This window comes from Equus asinus, chromosome 14 (genome assembly GCF_041296235.1).
Source record: "Equus asinus isolate D_3611 breed Donkey chromosome 14, EquAss-T2T_v2, whole genome shotgun sequence".
In the NCBI taxonomy this organism is placed as follows: domain Eukaryota; kingdom Metazoa; phylum Chordata; class Mammalia; order Perissodactyla; family Equidae; genus Equus; species Equus asinus.
The window spans coordinates 23,260,447-23,286,302 of NC_091803.1; the positions used below are offsets into that span (position 1 = coordinate 23,260,447).

At 44.1% G+C, this 25,856-nt stretch overlaps 1 protein-coding gene across 2 annotated transcripts; it reads right to left on the minus strand.

Moving 5' to 3' along the window:
- Window positions 1–555: 555 nt before the first annotated feature.
- Window positions 556–17,841, minus strand: KCTD7 (potassium channel tetramerization domain containing 7). Of its 2 annotated transcripts, none has more exons than XM_070484496.1 (5): window positions 17,475–17,841; window positions 14,794–14,963; window positions 11,381–11,559; window positions 10,556–10,928; window positions 556–586 (listed from the first exon to the last, which is right to left on the minus strand). In XM_070484496.1, the coding sequence occupies exons 1-5, from the start codon at window positions 17,616–17,618 to the stop codon at window positions 571–573; spliced, it is 882 nt and encodes a 293-aa protein (XP_070340597.1). In that variant the 5' UTR covers window positions 17,619–17,841; the 3' UTR covers window positions 556–570. The 2 variants fall into 2 exon arrangements, with proteins under 2 accessions (XP_070340597.1, XP_014697766.1); XM_014842280.3 differs by lacking the exon at window positions 556–586 and adding an exon at window positions 5,370–6,752.
- Window positions 17,842–25,856: the final 8,015 nt, after the last annotated feature.

Genomic DNA, 25,856 nt, shown 5'->3' on the forward strand with positions numbered 1-25,856 from the left:
GAACATGTGGTGTGCTACCTTTGGACTTCATTATAGATACATATTCTAGGATGTGTATAAATCTCTTTCTAGAAGATAGATACAGTCATCCGTCACTTAACAGTGGGTACATGTTTTGAGAAATGTGTCATTAGGTGATTTTGTCATTGTGTGAATATCATACAGTACACTTACACAAACCTAGATGGTATAGCCTACTACACACCTAGACTATATGGTACTAATCTCATGGGACCATCATCATATATGCTGTCTGTCATTGATTGAAATGTCATTATGCAGCACATGACTGTAGATATAGACAGATATAGACATCCTGGGATAGACAGATGATATAGCATATTTAGGAAGACAGTTATTTTAAGGAATTAGTCATGTGATTATCCAGGCTTGGTGAGTCCAAAATCTGATGAGGGAGGCCAGCAGGCTGGAGGCTCAGGAAAGAGTTGCAGTTCAAGTCCAAAGGCAGTCTGCTGATGAATCAGGAAGAGGTGATGTTGCAGATGAAGTCTGAATGCAGCCTGCTGTCAGAATTCCTTGTACTTGGAGGAGGTCAACCTTTCGTTCTATTCAGGCCTTCAACTGACTGGATGGGGTCCACCCACATTGTGGAGGGAAATCTGTTTTACTCAAAGTCCACTGATTTGAATGTAAGTCTCATCCCAAAACACCCTTAACAGAAACATCCAGAACAACGTTTGACCAAATATCTGGGCACTGTGGCCCAATCAAGATGACACATAAAATTAACCACCACAAATCCACCCCTTGTCAACTTGGCACCCATATGCATCTCCTTAAATCATATTTAATCTCCATACTTAATCTCTTTACCTGGGCTGGTGGGGAGGAAATGACCCAAACTTTCATTCATGACGGAAGGGTCTGGGCCATTAGTTGTCCTGCCTGGATTGGGTTGTTGTAGTTTTCCATTGACTAATCACAAGGCAGGGTAATACTAAGACACCCTAAGAGGTCTCCTGCCCAAGTACTAGACAGGTCGTTTGGCGGATCTTAACTGAGCACCTCTTTTCCAGGCACTGTTCTACGCATTGGGATATCTGTGAATATTAGAGGCAAAATCACTGCCCTCAGGGAGCTTATTTGAAAGGAAAAAGAGACATAACAAACAAGATAATTAATATTGGTAAAGAAAAATGCAATAAAGGAAATAAATAGGGTGATGCGATAGACAGTAATGGGAGTATGCTATAGATGGCGTGATTAGAGGTCTCACTGAGTATGTGACATTTGAGCTGGAACATAAAATATGAAAATGAGCCAGCCATGAATGAGAAGGCTGGGGGAAGGGCATTTCAGGCAGAGGGAATGGCAATCTCAAAAACCTGAGGTAGGAACTGAAAAAAGGCCAGGGTGGAAAGTGGGAAACAAGGAGTAGGGTTGTGAAATGAGGCTGGAGAGGTGGGCAGGAGCCAGATCAAACATACTAAGTCTTTTCAATCTCATTCTAAAAGCAAAATGTTTTAAGTAGGCATATAGCAGGATCTAATCAACCCTTTCAGAAGACTATTCTGGAGAATAGGTTAGAGGGGGTAATCAAGGGCCAAATTAAGCCAAGAGGTCTTTGTAGTAATGCAGGGTGAAAGATGATGGTGATTCAGACAAGCTAATTTGTGAATGTTTTCAAAATACATCTTGAAGACAGATTCAAGTACTTGGTGATGGATTGCAAGTCGAAGGTGAGGTAAGGAGGGGAGTCAAAGATTTTTTTGCTAACTGGTTTTTGTTGACGAGGTGGATGGTGGTGCCATTTCCTAAGATAGAGAAGATGGAATGAGGAAGATGTTTGGGGTAGGGAGGGAAAAATAAAGAATTCTATTTAGATGTATTAAGTTTGACATAGCTAATAGATACTGAAGTATCAATATTTAGCAGGTTATTGGGTATATAATTCAAGGTTGAGGAAAGAGGCCTGGGCAGGAGTATAAATTTGGGAGTCATTAACATATAGATGATGTGCCAGTTATTGATTTCCTCTTAGCTCCCTATTCATCCTTTATTGCCTCTGCAAAAATTGGGTTGGGACCTTTGAATATTTTTTCTCTTTGCCAATTAACATGATAATAAGCTTTGTTAGTAGATGATGTTGGTGAGACATTGTCAGAGAAAAGATATTTTCCTTTCTGGTTCTGGTGTCCTTGCTCACAACACATATAACTTCTCCAGCACCCAGCTCCTGCAGTGCATGGTAATCAGCAGCACAAAAAGACCAGCAGCTTTTCCCACCACTCCCCTTGGGTGGTTTTGTAGTACAATGCCTCTGGCAAGACACTTTCCCATGAACAGATTGTCCCAGCACACTAGAGGGTGGATTTCCAGCAAATTCCAACAGCACAGCACCCCAGTAACTTCTCTGCCATTCAGTGAACCATGACCATGCCCTCTCCAAAAAGGTCTGGATATCAGCTTCGGAGGGGAGGGTGGATACCCTTCCCTGTACCCTTTATCTCAGCCCTAAGGATAGTGGCTGCTTCTTATATCTGCTATTCCTATATTCTTTGTAATTATTGCTACTTTTTATTAACCAATCCTTCATTACTCCAACCCTATAATTAATAGTTATTTATATTAAATATATAACTTGTTCAAATTACTTTGTTTTTTTTTTTCCTCCTAATACAAATTACTCTAAACGAAATTCAGGCAAGATCACCCAAGGAGATAATATACATTGATATGTCAGATGTAAGGTCCCAAGAAGTCTCTATATGTTATTTTCCATTTTGAATGGGTAAGATGTAAAGTTACATGGATGGCAATAGGATGGAGCAGGAGCATCTGAGTTCAGTTTCCTCCTGGCACACTAGCCAACCATTGTAAGAGGATACAGTCCCTTTTGTGTCCACTTTGAGACGCTCTGGGTTTTGGCTGGCCTCTGCTGCACATGGGTACCTAACTGCAGCTTGCAGTGGCTTCTCTCAGTCAGCTATAACCAGAGCTGGAAATCTTCTGCTGGCCTCTTGGGGTCTTGCATAGATAATGGAGCATCTTTGAAGCCAAAATGTTTGAAAAACATGGCCCACCCTCACTGTATGGACCAAGCTCCCAGGTTTACCTTAACTGCTCCAAGCTGCTATGGACAGATATCTCTAAAGCAGTTCTTTCAAATGGTGCCTCTAGACCTTGAATCTGTTAATTATATTGCAACTCTCACATCTACAAGGGTTGCTGGCCTCAGCCAATCATGGAGATGTAGAAACAAGGGACAGAGGCTGCCCACGCTCTTGCCTTCTTGTGACCCCTACTAAGGCACTGAAGTATGTCTTGGTGGTGTAAGGCCAGGATAAGAAAAAAGATGTACAAGGTTTTCAGCTATTGGAATTCTGGGTCCCTAGCGAGGGATCAGGTGAACTCACTTTCTAAAAAGACAGAATGGTCAAGTGAGGAAGTTGAGGGTCATGACCAAATGACCCTACTGCCTATAAACCCCAGAAATCCTGGGGCACAGTTGAGTATATAGAAAGCCTTCCACCTAAGAAACATCACTTTCTTGTCCGCTATAATGCAGATACCTTGGTTAGACTATCTGGGAATTCTACCTCTGGATCTCAATCTACAAATCAGGTTGTCTTAGGGGTGCTGCTGCCATAAAGGGGTCAGGATTGCCATCCCAGCAGGGAACAGCACTGACGGGTTCAAAATCAAGTAATAAATGCCACCCTACTGGAATCCTCTGGGCTAAAGGCCCAGCCTATGAAAGTGGTGGAATATTCCTGCAAGTGACTACAGAGGAGATTCCTCGATATTCTGCCTCTCCGGACCAATGCAAGTTTCCAAATAGAGCTGCACTTTGAAGAATAAATTCAGGTAATTGGGTGGAATATTCCCTGAATATGCCTGAAAGCAGATACATTCTGCTTTGACTTCCGGGAGTGCCAAGTGAATAATGCCACCCTTATTTCAGCCAATACTGATGTGGTCAGCTCACCAGGGAAGTTCATATTTTTGTTAGGAAGCTTTTGGTGAACTTGGTTTCCAGAAAAAGTGTTTCAATTCTCCCTTCCTGGGTAGCGGGAGATGAATTTAACTTGTCTGCTCAATGGGGTCCTGTGGTCGTCCTCTGCTGCCGCCATGGAGGTGGATACACAGCTTAGAGAGGGAGGCTGAAAATGCTCTCCAAATCCTAGCAGGCCAGATGAGAAAGCTGAACTGGACAGCTAGGGACCTCAGTGCAAACAACACCTACCTGCCTGAGAATAAAAAGGGGGCAGTCCTGGGCAAAGCATCATCTGGTAAGAAGTAGGATGAGGCATGGTCAGAAGTGGCCAACAAGCTTTAAAATGCCAAAAACAGGACAGTCATGAGCAGAGGGAGGAAGTGGAGATGACATGGTGAGAGTAGGGACAGTAAGCACCACAACATGTGCACACAGATAGGTCCCTGGGGCAGAGTAAGCTGAGATATAGCTGGTGATCAGGATGTAATGTTGAGAAAGACACTAATAAAGGCATTTATAGAGCCTGATCCACATTCTAGGGACTTAAGTCTACTCCTGATAGCATCCTGCTCTCTTTACAAAAATAACAAAAGGATAAAGAAAATTTCTTCAACTCGACTCTCAATTTGTAAGTTTCTTTTAATGGAGGTCAAGCTCCAAGTTTTGTGGTGCTTTGGGGTTCTATTTCTTGATTTTTTTTAATAACTAAGAGAAGTATGGAAACTATTCCAAAGATCTATTTGAGCTGGGACCATCTACCAAGATCGCATGATATAGGAAAGAAATCGGGGTCTGTAATAATCAGGAGAATCCTCTAAAAGTCATAGTTTATTAAAGGGTGAATCAGCTTGCTAATGAAATTATAGAAGGCTGGAAAAGATACATCATAATCTGATTACAGACCCCTGTTATGGAGTGCTTCTGGATAGTACAATTCAAAGTCTTTCCCAGAGTTGTGGTGGAGTTTTTCCTGGTGCATGATAGTCCTGTTTCCACTTGGTATTGGGTGGTTGGAGGAGGTGGGATCCCAGCATCTCTAGATCATGTCGTTCCTCAGGAAAAACAAGTGTGTGAGGGAAGAAGCCCTTAATAGTCCAGGAATGGAACTGCCCTGTTCCTAAGGCTTTATTTACTGTTATTTTGTGTATGTGTATGTTTGTGGTGGAGGGGTGCATTTTGGAGGGAGAGGTAAAGTTTGGCTATTGGATCTAGTAGATAACCAAGATCTATGACTTTCATAAAACACTGTCAGTTTGTTCTTGTTACTTATATTTTAGAAGATATTTATCTAAGGGAAAAATGATGTACCTGATGTTCACATCTAATAAGATCACTGTAGAAATGAATGGAGGAGGAAAAAAAAAAGCACATAATTACCCTTGTTCAGAACAAGAACCACCTTCATTGACATCCTATTCATACATGTGCTTTATTTAAAAGTTATGTTATAAATAAAGTTTAAAATCATGTGTAAAAAATAGAGACAGCTAAAATATATTATAGGAAAAACAAAATGGTAAGGAATCAAAGGACAGAAAGTTAAAAGTAAGTAACTAAAAGCTAAAGGAACACACTCTAAGTTAAATCAAAATGAAAAGTAGGCAAAACCAGATAAGAGGCCATCTTCAAAATGATGACAAAGGAACACACAGGCAGAGTAGGGACCCAGAATCCAAGGGCGATGAGCCAGGCACACAACATCCCCTGAGCTAAACTTAAGAGCCTCCCATTCAATTATTCTCTTGACACGAGCCAGTCACTCGTGGTATGGGCATACCTCCCCATGGGGTCAGGCTGCACAGCACCTCTGTATGATTAGACCTATACGCTGCAGGAGTCTGATTAACTCAGGCTGTCCTGGATTACCCTGCCACACCCAGGGTCCAGCCAGGGAACCATGACTCACCTGCTAAGTCATCCTCCACTCGTTGCCCCATGAGCAGGGCCCTTCTCCACCTAGTGGACATGTGTCCTTCATCAAGAAAGACAGTAAATTGGGAACATCATCTATCTTCTTAATGCTTAGGTGCTACTTAACCTACACATCTAAGGAAGTCTTTCTAATATTCCTTCTAGAAATATTTGCTTTTCAAATCTTCACAGGTTAAGCAGGATGAAGCCCTGAGCCTCACAGGTGGGATGCCAAGCTGCCAAGAGGAAGGGAGGGTCCTGCTGTTGAACACCCTGAGGATTTGAGAAAAGGGCTCTGGGTTTGAATCCTGGCTCTGCCACTTACTAGCTATGTGCCCTTGGGGAAATTACACCCTTATACACTTCAGTTTCCAACTTGTAAGGTGTTATTAGTGTATTATTACTATGTGATTATGTGAGCAGTGATTAGGTCAAGGGATACATTTGACACAGATTATGCAGTGCTTTTGTTTAAAAGTCAGAATAATCAAAGATTTAAGGGAAGTAGTTGGAGGGTGGCATAGCTACCCAGCATCTCAGAACTCACCTTTCTGGGTTAATCCATGAAGCGACTCCAAGGAGCATCTTAATGAGGATGCTCATTAGCCAGGAAGATGTCAAACTCTCCTTTCAGAGGAAGGGCAACTTATGTCCATTTTCCTCAAGGAATGGTCTTAACCATTGAGGCTCACATAAGCTTAGGGCCGCTTCTCTCTCCTTTGGAAAGAAGTGGTGATATGACAGGAGGGCTTTCTTTCAGAATTACCCGACATGGTTATGAGCCATACAAGTGACTATGCAATTGTGGCATCTTCTTCCCTTGGAGACCTCTCAACAGGAGAGAATAGAGCTGTTTGCCCAGGGTGGGTGGGCACACTCCTACCTGGAACAGAGACAAGGCTACAGTAATAGCAGCAGGGCCTTTGTGGGCCCATCCCTCTTCAAGTCAGGGTAGAAGTTTAGCTTCTGGTCTCAGGGAAGAACCTGTTTTATTTAGTGTGGCATGCCAAAACATACCAATTTTAAGCAGAAATCAAGACAAATTTTTTGGCAAAGCAGGAGGCAGAGGAGGGATGAGAGTAAGTCTCTATTAAGAAAGGCACAGCACCCAGGTTCTAATTCTTGACTTTAATGCCATGTGAGGGTACTGAGGCTCCATGCACCAAAGCACTCACGGATATGTAATGAATGAACACAGGAAGTGTTACATTGTGTATACAAACCAAACGCCATACAGAAGGAAGACAATGGACCCAGGTGACCTCCCATACTCCAGAGGCAACTGCTTATTCCTACACCCAGTCTTTGTTCCCACCTCCTCTGATCCCTGCCAACCCACCCTTCCCCCAATTAACATATGTGTACATATATGTTTCTTTCAGAAATCCAAAGTGACTCTCCCACAACAGTTCCCCACACTCTTGTTTTTGATGAATGAAGCTGCCCTCTTTTAAGGATCACGAGGCAGGCACTACCTTCAGGAAAGAGGCCCAGCAAAAAGGTACGGGAAGAAAGCTTAATCACTTATATCAGAATCAAATATGGACAGAAGGTATGCAGAAGGATGATATTTGAAATTCTAACTGGGATCAAAATGCTCAGTATGAGTAGTTTTTGTTTTGTTGTTGTTTGTCTTAACCTCTTCAGGATCTAGCTTAGACCAAGATCACACACTGAGGCCCACCCTACTTTGTGGCTTGCAAATGTCAATTTCCTAATCCTCTAACAAGCAACCCAGAATAGGAAGATTATATCACCTGACCAGCCCGAGGTGCAAGGCTCAGACAGCTCCCAGGATATCTTAAGCCCCAGGAAGAAAGAATAGAAACTTTCACAGCACAGTTGATTGCTTTCCACATGATAAGCACTGGACAGCCTGGTAAATTAACCAGAGGCAGAAGGAGGATGGTGATGATTCCTCTATTTCTTCTATTAGTGTTATCCAAAGAATTCCTCCACTTGGGATGGCATAATGTGTCTCATTGTGGTTTTGTTTCAGTCTTTTTTGTTGCCAGTAAGTTTTTCAGTTTCCTTGAATTTTGTTATGGCTATCATTGCACCACACAGTCTCATCTCCTAAATTTTCACCTTCCCAACCAGTGAGCATGGCATCTGGGAGAAAAGGTGCCCAAAATCAAACATAAGGGAAGCTCCAAAGGCAGGCACTTTGGTTTGACCCATCGACATAATGCACAAGAATTCTATGAAAATAGACTTCCTCTCGATCATGGAGAAGCATTGATCCCTTGGAGTCCTCCTTCCTGCCCCAACCCTTCTCATGCTCTGGGCCTGGACATTTAGAGTGGAAAGGGATCCAACTGGGAGAAGTCATTTCCTCAGAGATGACCTTTATTTGGAGGCCACTACCATAAACCACCACAACCAAAAGCACTTTCAGCCTGGCCTTAGCTTCTCATCAGAGAATGGCCAAACTGGGCCACTAAATTCTTTTATTCCACCTAGAAAGAGCTCTGAGCTGGCTGCCAGTTGCCCCTGCTCTGCCTGGTCTACTGGCCCAGAGTCTTGTCTCCCCACAATGGCACAGAGCACACCACCACGAGGACAACAGTGGGGAAGAGAAAAACAGTGGTGTCTCCAGCAAAAGGCACAGGGACATCCAACATCCCTGTAGTCGCAAGCAAGTCTTCAGACCCGTTTTTGAGAAAACCTGCATTTGAGTGAACCAGCTGCTCCCTGTCTTACATGTACGGAGTCTATATAACCAAGCACTGTGAAGCTCTGTGCTGGGGGTGGGAAAGAGAAGGGGCCAAGGCCAGGTTACTGAAAGCACTGGGCTTAATTATTTGCTCTCTACCCACACTGACAACCTCCTGAATAGTTTACCTCAATGTCTGTCAAAAGATGAACTTGTATTAGGCGGTAACACCAATCAGAGCAACTTAAACGAAAGACTTTTCTATTAGAACAAGGCAAGAGCTCCAGGCTCTTGGGCTAAGTGCCAAGCAGGGACACCAGCTCCAGAAAAGTTAGCAATCCAATTGTGGATGAGAACAGAGAGAATGCATATTGCGGAACCTGAACAACGGACTGTATTCTCCTCTTTGATCTCAGTCTGCACCTTTGCTCCACCCATATAAGAATACAATATAAGAGAGCAAAATCATGCCCTGGAATCTCTGTCCCCACACCAGGGCCAGGAGATCACTGCCCTGTGAAGGAATTCAGCGAAGGTCCCAGGGCTTGGTCTTCTCCTCAGGACGCAGACATCTTCAGCTCCCCCGTGCCCTACCTCACCAATCTGGTCTTGTAAGTCTGAGACCAGTTAGGCTGTCGTCACCAGTTTTTACATATAAAAAAAATCTCCCTACAAGAACCCCCAGGAACGGTCAAGTACAATCAGGATTATGGGGAGAAGCCCTTAATGCAGCACAGAGATGTTACATTCCAATTACTGGTGCCACATAGTTCTTTCTTTAGAAGACACATGTCCATACCCTGACTAGCTGCCCCAGGTTGCAGACGGAGCAAGAAGGAAATGCAGTGGGAGGAGAACCTTGCGGATCTTTTTCTCTCTGAAATGTAGGGAATAAAACATAACAGAGGTTTGCTACTATCTTCCTATAGCTCCTGGGATAGCTGTGCCTCTCACCTGACCCAAGTAAAGTATTCTTTACTTCTCCAGAATAGACACTCTCCTGAAGGAGAAAGACAGCAGGATAAAGCAACAGGCTTTAAAGAGGGGGTTCCCATCCAAGCAGGTTCACCACAAATTGGATCCTAATACATGAAATGGCAGTCAAGGAGGTATTCTGAGCCTCTAGAAAGGATGTTACATCTTGAAGATAACAGAAGACCTAGGTATCTTGCCTCCTTGACTTAGGGAATCTTCAAAAGGAGCCTGTGAAATTTGCATTCCAGCTCTGTGAGAAGACAACCCTTCAAGCAAGGAAGGTTGGTGGAAGGTAGGAGAAGCCAAGGCCCTGAGGTAGGGCTGTAAACATTGTGCTTTTCTAAGGCCAACCTGGTGCATGGCTTTGGCAACTATGATTATATCTCCAAAAGGTGGTGAAGAATATGTTTGGGGGGAAAAGAGTCTTTCCACATCCTAGATCAAAGTGTGGGACTATTCTGGGGGGGAAAAGTGTCTTTCCACATTCTAGATCAAAGTGTGGGACTATTCTTGGGGGAAAAGGGAGAGATGATGTTCCTTCTTCAGCCAGAGGAAGTACCCCTACAGAGTAGCTACTTGGGTAAATCCCCCATCATTTTCTATATTCAGACCTATACACTGAGCACAGGGAAGGGATACTTAACAGGGCTGAGGAAGTGATCATACCTACATTAGTTGGTAATGTGGCTCTAAAAAGGGCAGAAACTCTCTCACAAGGTCAAAAAAGTGACAAAACCTCTCTGGACTTCCTGGTCAAGCCCTAGCGAGCCGGACCCCATCAGTCTAAGACAAAGATTGCCGTGCCTCGAGGAAAGGCCAGGTAAGTGCAGGTACCAAGTCCCTGTGGGCCACCAGACCTGAGCCTAACCCTGAGGGACAGCGGGGGAGACTGGAGCTGCACCTCTGTCTGCTTGGAGCTGTGCCTCAGGACTCAGTCCTCACCTCAGCAGGCTCTGGGGCAGCCACAAGCCCTTCTGGGGATCTTACTCCCAGAGCCACCAAGGGGAATGGACACCCTTCCTGATGGGACCCTGTTTCCTACCAGGACTACTCACCACCATGTGATCTTGAACTCATAGATGGGGCGCTTGCAGTAGTAGTGGTTGATGAGGTGCTTGTCACACACCCCAATGCACTGGTGGTCCACAATGAGGCCCTGGGCTGAGAGGTCCGTGACCAGGCAGTGCAGCAGGTCATAAACATCAGCCACAGCCTCCCAGGGCCCGAAAGACACATCCACTTCGCAGTGATGCTCAAAGAGCTGCCCATCGCTCTCGCTCCGCTCAAAGCGCAGGGAGTTGAGAAGCGGACACTCATAGGGGGTGATGGGCATCTCCTCCTTGAAGACACAGACTTTGAGCTTGGCAAAGCGGGCCTTCCGCTGTACCGCACGCAGCCGAGCAATCTCCACAATCCGCTCCAAATGGTCTGTGGGGTGAACACAGCACCCATCACTGGGACAGGGGTTGACAGGTGAGGGTGGGGTGGGGCAAGGCAGTGGGAGGGCACAAAAAGAGAGCCCCAGTGACAGCAGGATCCAAGAGGGAAAAGACAGATTCCTGAGGAAGGGACTCTGTGGGCCTATGAAGGGCACAAACTTAAACAGGGATCATTGTTCTCCACAGCAAAAGGAAACCAATGGGGTGGGATGAGGACTGTCCTTTTGAAAGGTGATTTGAAGGCTGTCACAGGCAAGCTGGGCTCTATTTAACCTGAATCTTGCCGGTGTGACTGGGAGAGGAGAACAGGAAGAGAAGCAGGATTCTCTCTCATCTTAAGTGATATAGATGAACCTGTTCTGGTGGAGACATAGGCCCTGACAGAAGCCTTGCAACCCTCCTTCCCCACACCCTGTCTGCCCTGGGCAGTTGACCCCTCACCTTTGTAATAAGGCATGAGTCCCAGAAACGCCTGGCGCACTTTCTCCCCCTTCAGTGGCTGCATGTTCTCCAGCTGCTCCAGGAGGGGCCCAATGGCATAGTACTGGGCCTCTTTGTACACAGCCCGTACACGCTCCCGAGGTGGCAGGTCCCCCGAGCGCAAGAAATTCAGCACATCTCTGAGCAGGAAGGAAAGAAGTTGGTGAGAAGGAGCTAACGGACCTGGGTAGTGCTACTTAGTGGTTAGAGCACAGAATCTGGACAACCAGCAGTGGAACTTTGGTAAGTGAACTTAACTTTTCTGTGCCTTGATTTTCTCACCTGCAAAATGGAAGAAAATAAGAAAACCACCCCAGAATGTTAAGAGAGGATTAAATGAGTTAATATATAAAAAGTGCTTAGAAAATACCTGGCACAGAGTAAGCCCTACATGTTAGTAGTTGTTATTATCAGTATCATTATCATAATTACAATTATTATTAGGTAAAATATTAGGTATTGTTATGATTAGGTTATATACAACAATAATGGAAAGATGTGATATCTAGCCTCTTCATGTATTTTAATTGAGGTATAACTAATATTTGATAAATGTACAAATCTTTTTTTTTCTCCTTCTTCTTCTCCCCAAAGCCCCCCAGTACATAGCTATATATTCTAGTTGTAGGTCCTCCTGGCCGTGCTATGTGGGAACGCTGCCTCATCATGGCCTGATGAGCAGTGCCACGTCCACACCCAGGATCTGAACCAGCAAAACCCTGGGTTGCCGAAGCGGAGTGCACAAACTCAACCACTTTGCCACGGGGCTGGCCCCTAAATGTACAAACCTTAATTGTATAGTTCAATTACTTTTTTATGTATGAATATACCCATATAACCACCACCTAGATCAAGATACAGAACATTTCCATTTGCTTAAAGTTTCCTTGTGCCTTTTCCCAGTCAGTCCTCACAGAGGCGACCACTCTAAACTTCTACAGAAGTAGAAGCCAAGTAGGAACAAAGATTAGTTTGCCTCTTCCTGAAGTTCACCTAAGTAGAATCATACAATATGTTCTCTTTTGTGCCTGGCTTCTTCTCCTCAACATGGTTTTGAAATTTATCCCCTATGTTGTGTGTGACAGTAGTTTTTGTTTTTATTGCTAAGTATTATACCACTGTATGGGTATATTGTAATTCATTTACCCATTCTCTTGTTGATAGACATTTGTGTTGTTTCCAGTTTTTGGTTCTTATGAGTGAAGCTGTGATGAACATTCCTATAAGAGACTTTTTGTGGACACATGCACCAATTTGTCTTGGGTAAATATTAGGAGTAGAATTGTTCAGTCATAGAGTACATGCATGTTTAATGAAGTGTTTGTAGCATTTTACACTCCCACCAGCAACATAGGAGAGTCCCACATCTTCTACAAACCCTTGCCATTGGTATTATTCTGTAGCTATATGGAGAAGATCAAATGCCTAACCCTAACATCCCAACAAACTGGTTCCAGGAGTGAATAAAATCACATACTGCATTTGTCTTAAAATAAAAATTCAGTTCTCTTAATCCTCTCTTCAGATTCTTTAGTGCTAAGAGTAATCAGATCCATCACTGGCATGCCTGGGAAGGGCTTTTCGGTAAGGATATGTGAGTAAACGCCAAAATCAAGCCGTTACCTCAGCAGTTAGTCTTTGACCAAAATATAATACTAAGTACTAATCTGTGTCAGCCACTATTTATGTGTCATACCATTTATATGGTACATATACTTTCAATGACATCATGGAGTAAGTGCTATCTTACGTCCGTTTCATAAATGAGGAAAAAGTGGGACTCGGAGATGTTAAGGGACACCTTTGCTCAAGGAGCCACAGCTAGCCAGAGGCTCAGAGGCAGACCCTGCTGACTCCAAGCCCACACCCACTGGTTCATACTTTGGTCCAAAGCACTGTGCACTGATCACAATGAGAAACCACCTCAGGTGGAGGCCCAAGAAGCTTCCATGGTAGGTGCTGGGCGTATATGAGCTACACCAGCAGAGAAATATACCCCACCAAATGTGCTAAATCCCTATTTTCTTTTGAGTTTTTCAACAACTTCATCTGCTGCTGATGAATCATAGGCCACTGGAGTCCAGCAGCCTGAGGATAAACGCCACAATATCCTGCTTTCTGCCACATCCTTGTCTGGCTCTACCACTCTCTAGCCATGGCCACCTGGGCATGGGCGCATCAGGCTCGAGCCAAACCCTGTTTCCCCTCCCGACAGCCCTTCCCAAAATTAGTCCTCTAGGATCTTAAGCAAATCTTGGTGAGCTCTGAAAACCATAACCTCAGGGACAAGGCCCAGCTAAGAGCCCTGTGGGAGCTGCCAGCTGAGGCCAGCACTTTCCTCCCCCAAACAGCCTGCAAACAAAAATCTTTTTATAGCTCTGCAGAGCGATGTGACACTTTGTTTTCTCAGCATTGGAGGCAGCTGACAGCCCAATGGGGAAACCCAGATGCTTCAAAGCAAATTATTTGATAATAGGCTCCTTTCTGAGGATAAAAATGACCATTCTCCCAATGTGGGCAATCCTACTTGAAGGCCAGCACAGAGATATGGTGGTTGAGAGTTTCTGCCTCCCTGGTCATTTTTGTTCAAGGTCAAGGACCACATTAGTTCTCTAGCCATCTCCAAAGTCAGACTGAAGGGGCAAAGAGCTTCAGCCACATACACTGAAAGGACTTGGCCAGGAGTAACATCAAGGCTTTTTATTTAATCAGCATAACATGCCTGCGAAGCAGCTATAATTATTTCTCATTTCAAAAACAAGGAAACTGAAGTATAAAGTCTTTAAATTATTTATGGGTAAGGCTGTCAAAAGTCTTTTCTTGGGAAGTGCTATCTGTTTTTAGAGATTGTGTCTTTCCATGTTTTAGTATTAAAATGGCAATAATACTTAAAAGGGTTTTTTTTAAGGCTTTCTTTGGGCAAAATTAAAGGATGGCAACCCTGTGTTGGCCCTTCCCTCACCTTTTTTGTCTGTTTGTTTTAACTTTTGAAAGAAGTCTGGGAACCACCTCTATAACTATGCTTCCTCCCTCAGCAATGCTGAGCCCCAAATCTAGATCTGAGGGTATTCTCCAAGACGTTCTTTTGGAACTCCCAGCCACTAGGTGTGATCCATTCCTTCCACACAGATGACAACTTCCCAATCTTAAATTGTGTAGGATGGAAGCAGTTTTATCACTCCAGCCAGTGTGTGTTACTTGGGATTTCTCCAGCTGTCCTTATCTCCTCTGGGAAAGAATTTTGATCCAATTCCATAAGCACATTTATTAAATTCCCTCAGTATGATATCTCCTCTTCTAGGTATCTACAAAGATACTGAAGCCCCATACCCAAGCCCAGGCCACTCACTTGCCAGGACTAGAGAGAAACATACCCAAAGTGCGTGCCATCCCGATCAATGAAGTAGCGGCCCTCAGCGTCAGTGGGGATGTAATGCCGCCCACTGAACATGGCGGCCAGCATGGTGTCTTCGTAGCGTCGCAGGGTAGACAGGCGTGTGGTGAAGTGAGCCCCTCCAATGTTAAGTGGGACAACCTCAGGAAACTGGAAAGGAACCATGGGGCACTTTCAGCCAGGCACTGGGGAACCAGAGCTGGGGCTGCTCTGTCTATAGTCTTCTTGGGTCTGATTATGCTTCTCCATTCACTCGGTCACCCAAGGCCAAAACCCAGGAGTCTTTCTGAACACTCTTTTCTCTCTTCCCTTTCCCCACACTCGTCAATTGCCAAGTCCTTCCATCCTCCCTCTGATAGCTCTTAAATCAGGTCTCTCCACCCCAATCCCACTCTCTCTGCTCTAGAGTTCAAAGCCTTCATTGTCCTCCTTCCACTTCCTTAATTTACCATATTTGTGTCTTGCTCATGCTGTCTTCTCTGTCCAAAATGCTCTTACCACTCTCCCTCTGTCCATCTAACAAATTTGACTGCCCCATATGGTGGTGTACGTTGTTCACTGCACGGGGCACCTGGATGAGAGTGATCTGCTAGCAGGGCTGTGTGTCCTTTTTCTAATGCACACCAAGGCACATCCTTGATGAGCAGCATCCACTCACTCTAAAAGCTTCCATTCAAGTTTCCCTACTCTGCGAGCATTTCTGCTCTATTGTCTCTCACCTGTCCCCAAGACAGAGGTAACTAAACACTCCCTCCATTTGGCCATCACCATGTGTCACACTCTATTATAGTGACTAGCAGAATACATGGGCAATTATTTTCTTCTGTCAGCCCACCCTACGGGACCCCAAGGGCAGGGACAGCATCTTGTTCATCAATCAGGAAGTCACGCACAGCTTGGCTCATAGATGTTTGTTGAATAATTCCAGGCATCCACTCCTCATTTTCTCTACCTTACCACTTCTCTCCTTCTTAATCTGTAAAGTGAGACGATTAGTACCCAGTCCGGCTAACATTCTGGAGGCAAGGGCAGGGTGCAGAACAAAGAATGATGGTATAGATCTGCCCTGAGAAGCTTGAGGTTCTCCCTAAAATGCTCAGGACCATTTTGGGGGGATATCTTTTGCTGCTTGTAGTTTTGAAAGAAATGAAACCAGTTCTAGTTTTTCCATAAACTTCTTCCAGATTAACAAAAATTTTATCCCAGTGCATACTTTTCAATATTATGACATCTCTCTGGCTCCACTGAAAGTCTATGTATATTTATCTAGACAGTCCTTTTTCCCAACTTTCAAATCCTTTGTGAAATAAAGCAGGATACAAATACAATAAGTCAAAGTTACCCAGGGCCTTGTACAGTGCCTGGCTCACAGTAAAGACCCAAATATGCACTGAATCAATGAATGAAACAGCCAGGTGTTGTTATTCTTCTGCACCCAAAGGATAGGAATGCCTTCTGCTTATGGTATAGCTTTTCTAAAACTATTCTATGTGCATACCAAGGACTCAAATATTATTTTGGGATAATAATACTTTACATTTCTGGAGCTCTTTAAACCTTTTCCAAGGATATCTCATACTAATCCAAGCGTTTGCTCCATATTAGTGATGAAAAGACTAAAGCAGGGAGGAAAAAGCAATCAAAAGTAGTTTTAGAGCTCACATGAAGCAATGTAACCGGTGGAGCAGCTGGCGCTAGAGCCTTGGCCTATAGTCTCTGGGTCCTGTGCTCTTTCTCTCAAGCCACATTGTTTCCCCAATGACAGTGCACAAAAAATCGCACCACTGTGTCTCTGATAGCTCTATTTTTCCAACTGCAAAGAGTACTTCTAGGGTTTTGCTCACTTTCTCAAGTGCCCCACAATATTGGGGGCATGGGCTTCTAAGAGGACACTATCTGCTTCCCAAGAGCCTCCCCCAGCCCAGCCCTGCCCTTCTGGGGCTCTGTCCACTCTCCTAGGACTCCATACTCCACATGCATATTCAGCACTACCTTAGTCCCTTCCTCCTAGTTTCTGGCTTCGGTACCCAGCAGTGCTCCACCTTCCCTCCTCTTTTCCCTTCTCTTGATGATCATTTCAGGCGTTAATATGATAGTGTCATACACATTAAGTAAGACCAGTAGAAGCCACCGGGGCATCACAGGACAGCAGCTAGTGAGGGAAAGCCATGGAGTTGTCAGGTGAGTGTGGACACATCCATTAGTTGCCCTTCTTCTTATCTGCACACAGCCCCTTACTTCACTCTCTGAGCAGTTGGAGATTGGGTTTGGGCAACCACCAAGGCCTCCTCTTTGATTTTCTAGAAGACACTATCATCTCTTGGGGCTCCAAGGTCCCCTTCCCACGGCCTACCCTCCCTCCTCTGGTTGGTAAGGGTGGGACATAAGGACCAGAGTATATCAACCTTGAAGGCAGTGAGTACTGGGAAGAGGAGGGTGAGGGGCCAGGTGCCCCCGGGGCAGGAGAGACACACCTGGTGGGTTTTACGGAGGGGTGGGAGTGGGTGGGTGGGCAGGGGGCTACAGCTCCTCTGGGGCTGCCCTCAGCCTGATCCCGCATCGCCAACCCCAGCGCTGCTCACATCCCAAGGTCAGCTCTGACCCGCCCCTGCTTCTCCCTCTGCGCCCCTTCCCACGGCCCCCCTCCCTCCTTCTAGGTACCTCCTGGGGCAACAGGGGCAGCGCGTGCCCCGCCTGCGTGGCCGTTGGGGTGGCAGGCTCCAGAAAGTCGTCTTCGGCGTCGGAGCTGGACATGGCACCGTCTGGGCGACGGCTGTCTGGCTCCCGCCCCGTGACTACCACCATCCCTCTGGCTCTAGGCAGTGGGCGCGGCTACGGGCAGGCGGGCGGAGGCCTGGGCACTAGCGCCTAGCAGCGCCTGGCATGACGCGGCGCGGCCGACAAGCGGGGCCGGAGCAGCCGGGAGCGAGCGCCCACGGACCGTAGGGCGGCCGCTCCCTCAGCCGGCTGGCTTGAGGACCACCGCGCGGACCGCAGGGCCACCGACCCGACCCGGCCGCCTCCCGCTATTGGCCGAGCCCCCACTTGCTCCGCCCCTGATTGGCAGGAAGCTCGCCCAGACCTAGAGCAGGCGGCGCATTCAGCCTGCGCCTGAGTGGCCACTGGGAGCCGGGCCTGCTGGCCTGCCGTGCTCTGATTGGCCCTCTGGCCAGCGGCGCGCCCTCTCCACCCGCTACCCCTCGTCCGCCGCGCAGGGCGGGCGTGCGCCGCCACAGCATCTAAGCGGGCCTTCTCTGTGGCTGTGAGGGTGGCTCCCGCGTCGGGGTCGAAACCTAGTGACTTGAGAAGAGGGCGGGCTCGCGGCTTAGTCGTTCGTATGTCTCCAGGACAGCGGGTCCTGTGGCTCCTTGGGCGTCGAAGGCTAGGGAAAAGGGGAGGTCGGGGCACAGGTCGCCTCAATGAAGGTGGCAGGAAGACGCCTGAAGATGTGGCGGAGGATGGCTGAGGCCACTGAGGTGTTAAGAGAGCAGCACTGCGACAGGGGCTGACTCTCCTTAAGCTACAAAACCTGGGTTTCCAGTCCTCCTTTATTGACTCAAGCAGGAATCTGAAAACGAAAACTCAAAATAGGAGTAACTGAGTTCAATTAAGAATGACAGACTCTCCACCGTCTCCGTGCCAGTTCCTCCGCTGGGTAGCTGGACACGCAAATGGAGACAGACCCCATCCAAAGAAGCTCACAGACTGGTGAGGCGGAGTCCAGCACCATCCAACATACCTGTCTGCAGCCTTGGGCGTTGTGTCCCCTGGTAGGGGCTGGGGCAGCACAGGGGCTCTTCTAGGGATCGTTTTACGTCTTCAAACCGTTTTTTAAAAATTTTAATTTTATTGAGGTCGTAATGGTTTATAACATTGTGAAATTTCAGTTGTACATTGTTATTTGTCGGTCACCATACATATGTGCCCTTTTACCCTTTAGGCCCACCCTCCAACCCCTTCAGCTCTGGTAACCACTGATCTGTTCTCTTTGTCCATGTGTTTGTTTATCCTCTACTATGAGTGAAATCCTACCGGTCTTTGTCTTTCTCTGTCTGGCTTATTTCACTTAACATAATACCCTCAAGGTCCATCCATGTTATTGCAAATGGGATAATTTTGTCTTTTTTTATGGCTAAGTAGTATTCCATTATATATATATATACATACCACATCTTTATCCAGTCATCAGTTGATGGGCACTTGGGTTGCTTCCACATCTTGGCTATTGTGAATAATGCTGCAGTGAACAGAGGGGTGCATGAGTCTCTGAATTGTTGATTTCAAGTTCTTTGGATAAATACCCAGTAGTGGGATAGCTGGGTCATAATGGTATTTTGATTTTTAATTTTTTGAGATAGTTCCATACTGTTTTCCATAGTGGCTGCCCCAGTTTGCATTCCCACCAGCAGTGTATGAGGATTCCCTTTTCTCCACATTCTCTCCAACAATTATTGTTTATTGTCTTTGTAATTATGGCCATTCTAAGAGGTGTAAGGTGATACCTCATTGTAGTTTTGATTTGCATTTCCTTGATGATTAGTGATATTGAATAGTGTTGGCCATCCATATTTCTTCTTTGGAAAAATGTTCATATCCTCTGCCCATTTTTTGATTGGGTTGTTTTTGTTGTTGTTGAGTTGTGTGAGTTCTTTATAAATTTTGGAGATTAACCCCTTGTTGGATATATGACTTGCAAATATTTTCTCCTAGTTCGTAGGTTGTCTTTTCGTTTTGTTTCTGATTTCCTTTTCTTTGCAGAAGCTCTGTAGTCTGATGAAGTCCCGTTTGTTTATTTTTTCTTTTGTTTCCCTTGTCCAAGTAGACATGGTATTCAAAACGATCCTTCTAAGACGGATGTCAAAGAACGTACTGCCTATATTTTCTTCCAGGTGTTTTATGGTTTCACATCTTACCTTCAAGTCTTTGATCCATTTTGAGTTAATTTTTCTGTATGACAAGGGATAATGGCCTACTTTCATTCTCTTGCATGTGGCTGCCCAATTTTCCCAGCATCACTTATTGAAGAGACTTTACTTTCTCCATTGTATGTTCTTAGCTCCTTTGTCAAAGATTAGCTGTCCGTAGCTGTGTGGTTTTATTTCTGGGCTTTCAATTCTGTTCCATTGATCAGTGTGTCTGTTTTTGTACCAATACCACGCTGTTTTGATTACTACAGCCTTGTAGTACATTTTGAAGTCAAGGATTGTGATGCTTCTGGCTTTGTTCTTTTTTCTCAGGATTGCTTTAGCTCTTCGGGATCTTTTGTTGTCCCCCATGAATTTTAGGATTCTCTATTCTACTTCGGGGAAGAATGTTACTGGGATTCTGATTGGGATTGCATTGATTCTGATTGGATTGATTCTGATTGTAGATTGCTTTAGGTAATATGGACATTTTAGTTATGTTTATTCCTCCAATCCATGTATGTAGAATATCTTTGCATTTCTTTATGTCATCATTGATTTCTTCCAGTCATGTCTTATAGTTTTCATTGTATAGGTCTTTCACCTCCTTGGTTAAATTTATTCCTAGATGTTTTATTCTTTTTGTTGTGATTTTAATGGGGTTGTATTCTTGAGTTCTATTTCTGTTTGTTAATTATTAGAGTATAGAAAGGCAACTGATTTTTGTAAGCTGATTTTGTGCCCTGCAACGTTGCTATAGTTGTTGATTATTTCTAATAGTTTTACAATGGATTCTTTAGGGTTTTCTATATATAAAATCATGTCATCTGCAAACAGAGTTTCACTGCTTCATTACCAATTTGGATACCTTTTATTTCTTTTTCCTGCCTAATTGCTCTGGCCAAAACCTCTAGTACTATGTTGAATAAGAGTGGTGAGAGTGGGTACCCTTGTCTTGTTCCTGTTCTCAGAGGGATGGCTTTCAGTTTTTCCCCATTGAGTATGATGTTGGCTGTGGGTTTGTCATATATGGCCTTTATTATGTTGAGGTACTTTCCTTTTATACCCATTTTATTGAGAGATTTTATCATAAACAGATGTTGGATCTTGTCAAATGCTTTCTCTGCATCTATTGAGATGATCATGTGGTTTTTATTCCTCATTTTGTTAATGTGGTGTATCACACTGATTGATTTGCAGATGTCGAACCATCCCTGCATCCCTTGTGTAAATCTCACTTGCCATGGTGTATGATCCTTTTACGTATTACTGTATTCAGTTTGCAAATATTTTGTTGAGGATTTTTGCATCTACGTTCATCAGCGATACTGGCCTGTAATTTTCCTTCTTTGGGTTGTCCTTCTCTGGTTTTGGGATCAGGGTGATGTTGGCCTTGTAGAATGTGTTAGGAAGTGTTCTGTCTTCTTGAATTTTTTGGAATAGTTTGCAAATAGGTATGAAATCTTTGAATGTTTGGTAGAATTCTCCAGGGACGCCACCTGGCCCTGGACTTTTTTTGGGGGGCAGGTTTGTGGTTACTGTTTCAATCTCTTACTTGTGTTTGGTCTATTAAGATTCTCTATTTCTTCCTGGTTCAGTTTTGGGAGGTTGTATGTGTCTAAAAACTATTTCATTTATTCTAGATTGTCCAATTTGTTGGCATATCGTTTTTCATAATATTCTTTTGTAATCTTTTGTATTTCTGTGGTATCCATTGTAATTTCTCCTCTTTCACTTCTAATTTTTTAAATCTGCGTCTTCTTTCTTTTTTTCTTAGTGAATCTGGCTAACCATTTGTCAATTTTGTTTATCTTCTCAGAGAACCAGCTCTTTGTTTCATTGATCCTTTCTACTTTTTTTTTTGTTTCAATTTCATTTATTTCTGCTCTAATTTTTATTATTTCCCTTCTTCTCCTGACTTTGGGCTTTGTTTGTCCTTCTTTTTCTAGTTCTGTTAGGTGTAGTTTAAGATTCTTTACTTGAGATTTTTCATGTTTGTTAAGGTAGGCCTGTATTGCTATGAATTTCCCTCTTAGGACCATTCTTACTGCATCCCATTTGAGTTGGAATGATGTATTTTCATTTTCATTTGTCTCCAGATGTTTTTTGATTTCTCCTTTAATTTCTTCAATGATCCATTGGTTGTTCAGTAGCATGTTGTTTAGTCTCCACATATTTGTCACTTTCCCAGCTTTTTCCTTGTAGTTGATTTCTAATATCACAGCATTATGGTTGGAAAAGATGCTTGATATGATTTCAATCTTAAATTTATCAAGGCTTGCCTTGTTTCCCAACATATGATCTATCTTTGAGAATGTTCCATGTACTCTTGAGAAGAATGTGTATTCTGGGGATTTTGGATGGAGTGTTCTATATATATATATACATTAACTCCATCTGATCTAGTTTTTTGTTTAATTCTACTATTTCCTTGTTGACTTTCTGTCTGGATGAATCTATCCATTGATATAAGTGGTTTGTTAAGGTCTCCTACTATTATTGTATTGCTGTTAATATCTCCTTTGAGGTCTGTTAATAGTTGCTTTAGATACTTTGGTGCTCCTGTGTTAGTGCATATATCTTTATAAGTGTTATGTCCTCTTGGTGGAGTGTTCCTTTTATCTTTATATACTCCCCCTCTTTGTTTCTCATTGCCTTTTTTATCTTGAAGTCTACTTTGTCTGATATAAGCATGGCAACACCTGCTTTGTTTTGTTTGCCATTAGCTTGGAGTATCATCTTTCATCCCTGCACTCCAACCTGTTTTTGTCTTAGAGCCGAGATGTGTCTCCTGGAGGCAGCATATTGTCGGGTCTTGTTTTTTTAATCAATCCAGCCATTCTGTGTCTTACATTTAGAGTGATTATTGATGTATGAGGGCTTAATGCTGCCATTTTATCACATTTTCCAGTTATTCTGTATTTCCCTTGTTCTCATCCCATGTATTTTGCACTGCGAATTCAGTTTGGTCTTCTTTATGATAGTTTTCTCTTTGTTTATCATTTGTGTCTGTGTTCTGATTTTTTATTTAGTGGTTACTGTGAGGTGTGTATAAAAGATTTCATAGATGAGGTCATCCATTCTCATAGCCTCTTATTTCCTTAGCCTAAGCAGGTTCCATCCCTTTCCTCATGCCCATGTAAGTTATTGTTGTCACAACTTATTCTGTTTTGTGTTTAAAATGAAGTGGTATAGTTATCTTTGATGTTTTCCTTCCCTTTATCTTCAATGCTATAATTAAGTGTTAGCTAGCCTGTTCTGATAGAGAGCTGCAATTTCCTGATTATGTCTGCCTACTTATCTCCTTGCTCAAGGCTTCATAAGCCCCCCTCCCCCTTTTTTTTCTGGTATGAGGACCTTTTTGATCATTTCTTGCAGGGGGAGTCTTGTGGCAATGAACTCCCTCAGCTTTTATTTATCTGGGAAAGTTATTTTTTCCCCATCATATCTGAAGGATATTATCACTGGATAGAGTATTCTTTGCTAAAAGTTTTTGTCTTTCTGATTTTGAATATATCATTCCACTCTCTCCTAGGCTGTAAGGTTTCTGCTAAGAAATCTTCTGAAAGCCTGATAGAGGTTCCTTTGTAGGTTATTTTTGTCTGCCTTGCTGTCCTTAATATTTTTTTCTTTGTCATTAACTTATCCAGTTTTACTAATATGTACCTTGGAAAAGGTCTTTTTACATCGATTTAATTAGAAGTTCTATTAACTTCTTTTACTTGTAATTTCAGCTCCTTCCCCAGGTTTGGGAAGTTCTCATCTATTTCTTTGAACAAGCTCTCTGCTCCTTTCTCCCTCCCTTCTTCCACTGGAATACCTATAATCCTTATGTTGCATTTCCTCATTGAGTTGGATATTTCTCATAATTTCTTCATTTCTTTTTGGTCTTAGTCCTCTCTCCTCCTCCATCTGAAGCATTTGCTTCAGCATATTTCTGTCCTCTAAATTGTTAATTCTGTCCTCCATAATGTCAGCTGTTATTTAAGGACTCCAAGTTTTTCTTTATTTCCTTCAGTGTGTTTATCATCTCCAACATTTCTGATTGGCTTTTTTTATGGTTTCAGTCTCTTTTGTGAAGAGTTCCCTCTTTTCATTAATTTTATTCCTGATTTCATTGGACTGTCTTTCTGAGTTTTCTTGTAATTCATTGAATTTTTTAATGATAGCTATTTTGAATTCTCTGTCATTTAGATTGTAAATTTCTGTGCCTTCAGGATTGATATCTGGGTGGTTATCATTTTCCTTCTGGTCTGGAGTGTTAATACACCTCTTCATACTATTTGATGGGGTGGATTTGTGCCTTTGCATAGTGGTAGTTTCTGGTCGCAGATTCCACCTGCTGCCACAGATTTTCAGGGCAGGAGCTGTGTATTCTGAGCCTGCCATGATCCCTGGCAGCTATGCCTGACCTTTGGAAACTATGTTGACAGGGCCCATCTCTGTTTGCCCACTCACCACTGCTGCTTTACAAACGTATGTGCAGGCACTCTGGAAGGGGTTCCCTGCTCTGGCTGACTGGCAAAGCTGGTGCACAAGGTGGAGGAGAGGTGCTTTGTTTTGCATGCGTGATCCCAGGGGTGCTCCTGCTCTGCATTCACTGTCTGCCTTCCTATGGTGCTGGGCTTGGTGAAGATGCCCCTGCAATTGCTTAGCCTCCTTGGTGTGGAGCTTTCCCATGGGCAAGTCCAAGACTGAAGGCGTTCCCATAGAGACATGCCCCTCCCCCCTCTCCTCAGAGCCACATGCAGTCCTGCACCCTAAGTCACTACCATTGGGGGAGGGAGAGGAGATACCCTTACCTCCTTTCACTGCCTTCCAGGGATCCATCACCTCCACCTTCAGACATATGGCCGTGTGGATCTCTCAGATGTCTATTGTGCTGTGTGAGTGTCATCTGTTGGTTTATGAGTATTCTTTTCATTGTATCTTAGCAGGGAGAGTCTACAGGAAGACCTCATTCTGCCACCATGCTGATGTCACTCCTCAAATGATTTTTATATCCATTCCTCATTTGATTCTCACACTGTTGTGACAGAAAATAAAACTGAGGGCTAGAGGATTAGAATAGCTTCAAGGAGGTCAGCAATGAACTAGAGGCACAGCATGTCCTCTGTTGGACCCATCACACTCCCAGCTATAGGAGTTTCTAGGTCACTGTGTTCTCCAAAGTTGGTTGCATCAAAATCACTGGAGGAGGATCTTGTTAAGAATACAGATTCCCAATCCCACCTTCAGAGAATCTGATTTGCTCAGTCTGTGGTGAAACCCTTGAATTTGCATTCTGAACAAACTCCCAGGGAATTCTGATGTTGCAGGTCCATGAACCACACTTTGAGTAGCACTACCCTAAAGAAGCTCCCCTGAGGCCTTCTCCTATCTATCACTACTTGCCCCAGCCTTTCTCAACAATATCTATAACAAAATTCCCTCTTTTCATCCTCATGACAATTAGGATGCTTCAGCTTTAAGAGAAAGCACAACCCAAAGTGCTTTAAATAATAAAAGAATTTTATTATCTTTCATAACAAGAAGTCTGAGTAGGGATCCTGGGTTGGTTCATTAAGTAACTCAACAAGGAGTTACCTGGACCAGCTTCCTTCCAATTATCTGCTCTTCCAGTTGGCCTCTCCCCTAGGAATCCATACAAGAAAACCACAGCACTAGGGGCTATCAGGGAGACATTTGTTCCAACACCTTACAGCAAGGCTATATAGACAAAATGGGAAGGGAGCCCTAGAGGCTCAGGAGGTAGGAAAATCCATGTGCAATCAGTTCTATGTTGCTGACTGTATTGGAGTTTTCGTCTTCCATTTCTGCTGAGAGTTTCCTTTGGGAATGTAGTTTCCCAGTTGGTTCTGTTTATACGGGGGGAAACAGATATAAGCAGGTATTATCAGACTGATGTTGGACTGGAGGCCCAGAGTCCCACTCACTCACCCTCATTGTCCTCTGAAGTGGCCCATGAGGCATCTCTAAGGGTCTCACAGTGTTCAGCAGCCTGGGCTGAGGACTTGTTGAGTGAGTAGGAAAGGGTTGGAGCAGACTTTCTGGGAAAGCAGGGAAGTTTGCTGGCAGCAGGTATCCCCACCGCCAAGCAGAGTGACTCCCAGGCTGGTTCACATGTGGGCTGCAGGGA